Raw genomic sequence first — 8,077 nt, forward strand, 5'->3', positions numbered from 1 at the left:
TCTTTAAAGTTTAATAAAAAGGGAAGATGAACATTGCTCCATACAAAGAAACAAACAAGCACATATATAAATAATTTTAAGCTTTGTCTATAAAATGCTATTTGAATGCTCATTTTGTTATTACAGAATTATTTTAAAAATGAAATCCATAGTTAATTGTATGTAGTAATTCATAATAAACAAGTCTAATTTGCATTATTCTTTATTGATTGCTATATATCTTTTACTCATAGTTCATCATCACAACATAGTGGTTGGTTGGAATCTTTTGAGTCCTCCACATCTAGCTTTGAATAACACTTTAGCGATGCAACCTTTTCCAAATGCCCTCATCTCTCCACCCATCAGCGTCTTCATTTCCAAGCAGAGTCTAATAGCATTACTTACAAAGTAAATTGAAACTGTGAACAAATTTTGCATATAAAAAGATATTACATTATCTTATGTCCTCTACTTTTATAAAATCAGTTTGGTTCTCTATAATCTTTGCATCTTTTAGATCATTTTGTCAACTTCCATTAAAAACACTTTCTAGAATTTTGATATGGATTGTGATAAATTTATTAATTAATTTGGGAAGAATCAACATTGTAACATTGTTGAGGCTTAAAATCCATAAACATGAATATTTGCCCATTTAATTTAATATTCATTATTATCTCCAGCTAATATTTAGTAGTGTTAAATATGAAAATAAATATGTTTTCTTAAGCTCATACTTATTTTATTCTTTCTGATGCTATTTTAAACAGAATAGATAACTTAAATTTATTACTGGATTATTCATCCATAAAGCATACAAAATACAGAATTTTAAAATAAATATTTACTGTAAGACATATTTAGATTTCTGGAAAAGGTATGAAGGTAGTAAAAAAAAAATTCCTTTGTACTTGAAATCCAGTATCACTGTAATTAGTCATTAATATTAGTGTGGTAAATTTGTTATAATATTCTCACACTTTAAGTAAAGTTCACTGGTTATTTGAATACCATGGCCCCCACGGGCTCATGTACTTTGAATTGGTAGTCCTTAGATGGTGGCATTTTGGGAATGTTGTGGAGCTCTTGTGTGGTGGAGCCTCCTGGGGGTATATCAGTTGGGGAGCACCTTGAAGTATATTACTTCTGTACCCTGGGTGCTCAGGGGTAGCTCACTATGTGACCGCCTCCTGCTGCGGTGCTGAGCTGCGCACTCAGTTGTCTGCCATGTGTTCAGACAGTTTGAGGAGTGTCAAATATAGGGCTTGAAGTGAATGAAACCAGACATAAGAATAACCATCAGGGAGTCTTGGCAAGAGTAAGGATCAGTACAGAAATGACAACCAAACCTGATCTAAATTTTACACTGCAGTGCATCCACCAGGCCAAGGGGACCACGAGCCCACCTCTGACTACTACCTCCTGATCGGGATGCCTAATTGAGACCAGCAGACTCCACATCTGGAAGAACTGCTGGGATTTTCTGACTTACAAGGTATGAGCCATTATTTTAACAGGGTCAAGTGAAAGTTCAGAACAAAAATTATCTGCACCTACCTCAGTTTACATTTAGATTTTATACTACATCCTCAAAGACTTAATTGTATGAAGAAGACATCAGCATTGCCACCAAAGATAATACTGGGTGGAGGTAAGCCTCATGGTTTCCTCCATTACAATGCCTATGTACTCTGCAAAGAAGCACACAATGAGCACATGGCAAGTAAAAATGCGCTACTGTCCACTGATCCAGGAAGCTGTCCTCCGTCACTGTTGGTAACTATGAAAGCTAATCAATACAGGCTATAGTACAGCATATGCTATAGATCTGGTGGATAAATGGTATATTCATCTGTGCAAGAAAATAAAAATGTATACCTCAAAGCAATATGAATGTTCTTCTCTCTGAATTATTTTAATTATCACACCTGTTCATCATATGGCACTGTAGACCTTGAACAGATCAATATTGTAAGAATATAATTCTGTTACCCACTTTTCCGTGATGATATTTACATGTGGTGACTAGAGTATAGTGAACACCTGAGAAGACTTGATATAACAGGTGCATTTCAGGAGGTGGCCTTTCGGTTCACACAGTTCTTAAGGATCAAAGGTGTGGTGTCCCAAGATATCACCTTGAATTAAGTCAGGACAGAAAATGGTGGCTCACATTTCTGTCACTAAGGAAAGGACAATGAGACTTTCTGAGTCGCTGTACATTGTCAGATAGAATATATTACAAGTTGAATATATTTCTGACCCATCTATTTATTAATTTGAAAAATTGCAGGTTAAAGTGGAGACAAGAGCCAAAGAAAGTCCTACATGCAGTTCTGGGCTCATTTGTTCTAACTGTCAGAGAAATACACAATGTCACGTACTCACCATGTTACTTTTGATAGAAGAAAAAAATATATATACAGTACACTGAGGTGTAGAATGCAAAATACATATGGATATCATGAAATCAAAGAATATCTGCTTTTTAAAGGAGATTGAATATGAAATGTTTGATTTACTTAATAAATTAACCAACATTTTTAACCAACTTTCATAATACAATTCTCTAAACATTAAGTATTTATTTTAAGTTTGTTTTTTGTTTATTTTATTTTTTGTTTATTTTATTTTTGTTTATTTATTTGAGAGTGACAGAAAGAGAGAGAAAGAGAAAGAGAGATAATGGGCACACCAGGGCCTCCAGCCACTGCAAAGCAACTCCAGACACATGCGCCCCCTTGTGCATGTGGCTAACTTGGGTCCTGGGAAATGGAGCCTCGAACTAGGGTCCTTAAGCTTCATAGGCAAGAGCTTAACCACTAAGCCATCTCTCCAGCCCAAGTATGTATTTTAAAACAAGCATATTACTTAGATTTGTTGAGTATTATTTAATAAAGATTTACTACTTATTGGACCTTATTAAAGAATAATATTTTATTAATTTGTATGGATCTATAAAGTAATGGGTTTCATCATGGCATTTTCATTGTATATACAGTTATTACACTCTGCTCTTTATCCCTTGCTTGTGTCCCATGCCTCCTCAAACCGCATCCCTTTCTTCTCCCAGTTAGTCTCACCTTCTGTTTTCTTACTACGGGCATCAACAATAATATTTTTTTTTCTCCACCTCTCCAATACGTGCCAATTTTATAGCAACCCAGCCAAGGATTGCTGTTTTATCTGACCTATTCCGGAAAGGAATGGCAGAAAAAGAATCATCAAGATTGCCATGACTTGTTTTGTGGAAAGTATTTAAAATTAAAATAATGTATTATCAAAGCAAAGATTGAAAAATGATTATAAGGGCCATGAAAATTACTTTGTAAGGACAGTCTAAAAAATATTAGAGCAGTTAGTCAAGGTGCAAGGACGTGGAGTCTTCAGTGCATGAACTGCCTCCTCTTTGATGACTTCTTGCTTATATGTTTGAAGACTTTGGACTTCTCCACTTTCTTAGCTTTTTGGTAGCCGAATCCACCACCGCCGCCTCTCTTCCTCTGCTTGCCTTCGTTGGTACTCACATTCAGATCAACGAAAGGTGGCACCTTGAACCCAAAGGACAGAGCAACCTGAGGCAAATTCAAGTTGTTTACATCAAAGATCTTCTTCAGAGAATGGGAATCGTATGCGCGTATGTAGGACTTGTATGCTTCCTGGGCTGACTTGTGAAGAAAGTAGTTCTTTTCAATTAGTTTTTCAAGCTGAGACTGAATGTTAGAAATTCTGGACCAGGAAAAGTCAAATTCATTCAATGGGACCTTGGACTGCTTCAAGTACCGAAGGAATCCCAACTCTTCAGGAGGCAAAATAAGCAAGGCATGCCCTCTTCCGTCCAGGCCCCGGGCTGTCCTGCCCACTCGGTGAATGTATTCCCTGGGGTCATCCGGAGGGTCATATTGAACAATCCAGTCCACTTCGGGCATGTCCAGCCCTCTTGCCGCCAGGTCTGTGCGTAACAGTGTCCCAGAGTCTGCATCGCAGAACTGGAAGAACGTGGTTGTGCGCTTGTTTTGCTTCTGCTTTCCAGAACTGGCAAATCGATGTAGTTCAGCAACTCGTAGTGGTATTTCACAGACATACAGGAGGAAAAGAAGACCATCAGTTTCTTCTTTCGGTTCTTCTTAAGGAATGTAAAGAGCAGAAGAAATCTCTTTTCAGACGGACAGACAACATAACCCTGCTCAAGACCATCCACGGTGGCATTAGCTTTATCATCATCAACACCCACATACAATGGCTCCTTTTTCAGAGAAATCCTTGCCAAGTCTTCAACTTTTCGAGTTTGTGTGGCAGAAAAGAGCACGGTCTGCCTACGAGTTGGCAGAAGTTTAATTATCTGCTTTAACTCCTCTTCAAAACCAACATCCAAGATTCGGTCAGCCTCATCAATATCCAAGCACTGTAAGTTTTTATACGTAAACCCTGGGGTGTTCTGCATGTGGTCCAGGAGCCGGCCTGGCGTGGCAGCGATGATGTTGATGCCGTTAGCAAGCTTCTGAGCTTCAGCAGACCTGTTACTGCCACCCATGATCAGCCCGTAAGTGTGAACTCAGCTCTTTAAGCACACCAAAGGTCTGCATGGCCAGTTCTCTGGTGGGTGAGAGAATAAGCACTCCTGTTCCATTCCTGGGCATGAACTTTAACTTAACGATGAGCTCAATCACAGGGATGAGAAAAGCAAGCGTTTTGCCACTGCCTGTTTTTGCTGCTGCCAGAGGATCCCTGCCTTCCAGAAGTGGTCTAATGCTTTTATGTTGAATTTCAGTCATGTTTCTGAAGCCCATTTCTTTTATAGCCTTCAGAGTGTTTTCATTGACAAGATTAGACAGGGAAGCAAATGATGTGTCTTCAAAGGCCCCTGTGAGTCCTAGGGGCAGGCTGGGCACCTCACTGTCATCTTCCTCATTGTCTGGCTTCTCCACACTCTCTTCTGTTTCTTTAGGAACCCTGGTGGCATTTTTGATTTTTGTCTTTTTAGCATCAGGCCCAGAGTCATTCACCGTTTTATTCTTCTTCTTCTTCTTCTTTTTCTTTTTCAGTTCTGAATTAGGAGACTGTGTTGTGGCTGCTTCTCCATTGGTTAATACTGCACATTTCTGGGGTGATTTTTTCATGTTTACATCTTCCACTATGTCTTTCAGCACATCTCCATTTTGTGCTTCTGATGGGTCTGCCTTCACAGGGTGATTTAGGGACTTTTTAACTTTTCTAACTTGTATTATATCTTTAGGCACATCTCCATTTTGAGTTTGTGACAGGTTCACATTCAATGCTCCCTGCAGCTTTAGGTTCCGCTGCCGCAACTTGAGGTTCCGCTTCTCGATCTTCTTGCGCAGCAGCTTCATCTGCAGGTGCAACATCTTGCCCGACCCCTACCGCAGCTCAGCCCCGTGTAACAATAATATTTTTAAGGATAAATACTAATATGGTCTATGTTGTATACAATAAAATGTACAGCTTGAATTTAGAGTAAGTGACATAGGTTAAACATTTAGATGCATCCACGGTCCAGTATGGGAAGGACTATTTATTCTCAGTAAAGAATTATTGTATCCAGTTTGTATAAATGAAAGCTTGCAAATCCCTAACTGCTTTTCTGATTGTACATAGTTTTGATTCTAACAGAGGAGACCAGGTGCAGTTGCAGGAAGCGGAGCTATCGCTAGCAGCTTCTTTCTATCTCGCTTAACCTCTGCTACGCCAAACTATTCAAATGCAGAAACTCCTATGGAAGGGAAGGAAAGGAACAGAAAGGAATGATTATTAAGTTTGCCCTCAAAAGAGCCTTTCAATAGTGAATGGATGCTTGAAAAATAACTCATCGGTTTCCTTGGAATATGAATTTTATCACTTTCTTTATTCCATAGAAGTAAGGAAAGATATAGTTATAAAAAGACTTTCAGCAGGATTGCATTAGTACTACTGAATGATTTACATGCAAATTCTGACAGTTTGTCACAAAGGGAAGCTAGACACATTTTCAATCAAGAATATTCTCTTGGTTGCATGCAGTAGACTCAGTCAAAAATGATAGGAAGTATATTAAGGGAAAAATTGTGCCAAGATTGTTTTTCAAGTTTCAAGTAAAATTGTTGTCTTGTTAATTGAAAGGGAATAGCAAGTTGGTATGTTTACATATATATATATATATATATATATATATATATATATATATATATATATTTTTTTTTTTTTTTTTCATTTGTTATCTAATCCTCCATGTGCTATATTATATGGATCAATTCACACATTCATGGTAAGTGTATATTTTATTACAATTAGCAACATTTATATTTGAAAAGAAAAATCTTGTTAGAATCTTGGTGTCAGTTGCCAGAAAATCTGCTTTGCACTCATGTAACTGCTAAGATTACCATGCCTCATGTAGTCACAGGTCAATTGTTCAGATTCTCTTTCAAGTTAAAATCTATCCATAGTCTTCACAATTATTGAATGATTACTTCAATTTCATTAATTTTGAATAATAAATCCATAGAAAATGTATGTCAATACGACATGTTTTTACTAAAGAACTTAAAAAATAAATTACTAAATATATTGTTTCTTCCTTTAACTTTTAGCCATCTTCACAATCTGTTGGTTTTGAATTTTGTCACATTAAGCGTTGCATAAACTTCTCTAATTTAGATGCTTGTAATTCAAGAGTACATTTTTTGGCTGCAATAGAAACTCAGCTACATGAACAACAATGCTCTTGCAGCTGCTTCGATAGTGAATCCATGATCTAGTGCTATTCCTCTGTCTTCCTGCAATGAAGAAAAGCCACCTTCCCATTTTCAGTTACACCTTTGTTCTTTCATATATTGGTTTTGTTCCCTTTTTCTGTCATAGGCTTATACTGTATGGGAGTCACATTCACTCGAATAGCTCTGGCTTCATAAGTTTTCTCTGGGAAGAAATCAGTCATCTGATCAGAGGGGTAGACAAGGCAGTTGGCATTATCTAACTCATTTCCCTTTTATTTGTTTTTTTTCTTTTCTCTCCACTTTCAGCCTGTTCTCAGGAATCAGAGTTGAAGTCTCTTGTTCTAAGCAGTGAAGTGTGGGCAGGTCACGAGCACCGGGTCCCTGTCGTCCATGACTGCTGCACAGGAGCCTGAAGTCCCTCGTTCTCACCCAGGTCAGCCATATTCTTCAGTGACCGAATCAGTAACAAGGATTATCTATTGCCGTCATTTTGCCAAAAATTCTTGTCCTTAAAAAGTGGTTAAATGGGCTGAAGAGATGGCTTAGCAGTTAAGCTCTGGCCTGTGAAGCCTAAGGACCCCAGTTCGAGGCTCAGTTCCCCAGGACCCACGTTAGCCAGACGCACAAGGGGGCACATGTGTCTGGAGTTCATTTGCAGTGGCTGGAGGCCCTGGTGCACCCATTCTCTTTCTCTCTCTCTCTCTCTCTCTCTCTTTCTCTCTCTCTCTCTCTCTTTCTCTCTCTGTCACTCTCAAATAAATAAATAAAAATGAACAAAAATAAATAAATAAATAAGTGGTTAGAAACTTAAGTAGAGAAAAGACATCTTCTTTGTTAATCTTAAAACATCCTAACCACTGCTGCATTGTCAATGTACAAGTACATCCTTTCTCTGTGTTGTGCAGCATGTGTGCGTGTGCTTTTGTTAGACTTGCGTTTATTTACCCATGTGTACTAGAAAAAGGAACAATATTATTTCAATGACAATCTGCCCTCACAAATTTTACTTTACGTTTTTATCTTTTGATATTTGTATCCGTCTTTATTGATTGTAAAAAATCTGACTGCATTATTATTAGTTTAATAAACCTCATAGATTGTACTTTGCAAATAAGGATAAAATTGTCCACCTCTGGACATGGTAATTTAAGGATTTTCATAACTTTCCACTGTACATCTCATTTATTAGCAGCTTATTCGTTAACCTCATATGGCATACGTATAGATGGGAACAGTTAGTTCTAGCTACCTTTTGTGAAATATTTCTATTACCAGGTGCATCCTGTGTGGAAGACACGATACTCAGCTACAATGTTGGTTTTCAACCTTACAAGCACTTTGAAATGGTCTCGCGTGACCTAAAGCCATAGGACATGGCTCTG

At 37.9% G+C, this 8,077-nt stretch overlaps 1 protein-coding gene across 1 annotated transcript; it reads right to left on the reverse strand.

Moving 5' to 3' along the window:
- Window positions 1-3,368: 3,368 nt before the first annotated feature.
- LOC101615642 (ATP-dependent RNA helicase DDX18-like) lies at window positions 3,369-5,348 on the reverse strand. The gene is given in 3 exon segments (XM_045135164.1): window positions 3,369-4,015; window positions 4,018-4,538; window positions 4,540-5,348. Coding segments are annotated over 3 exon segments (1,977 nt in total).
- Window positions 5,349-8,077: the final 2,729 nt, after the last annotated feature.

Source organism: Jaculus jaculus, chromosome 15, assembly GCF_020740685.1.
Source record: "Jaculus jaculus isolate mJacJac1 chromosome 15, mJacJac1.mat.Y.cur, whole genome shotgun sequence".
Taxonomy (NCBI): Eukaryota; Metazoa; Chordata; class Mammalia; order Rodentia; family Dipodidae; genus Jaculus; species Jaculus jaculus.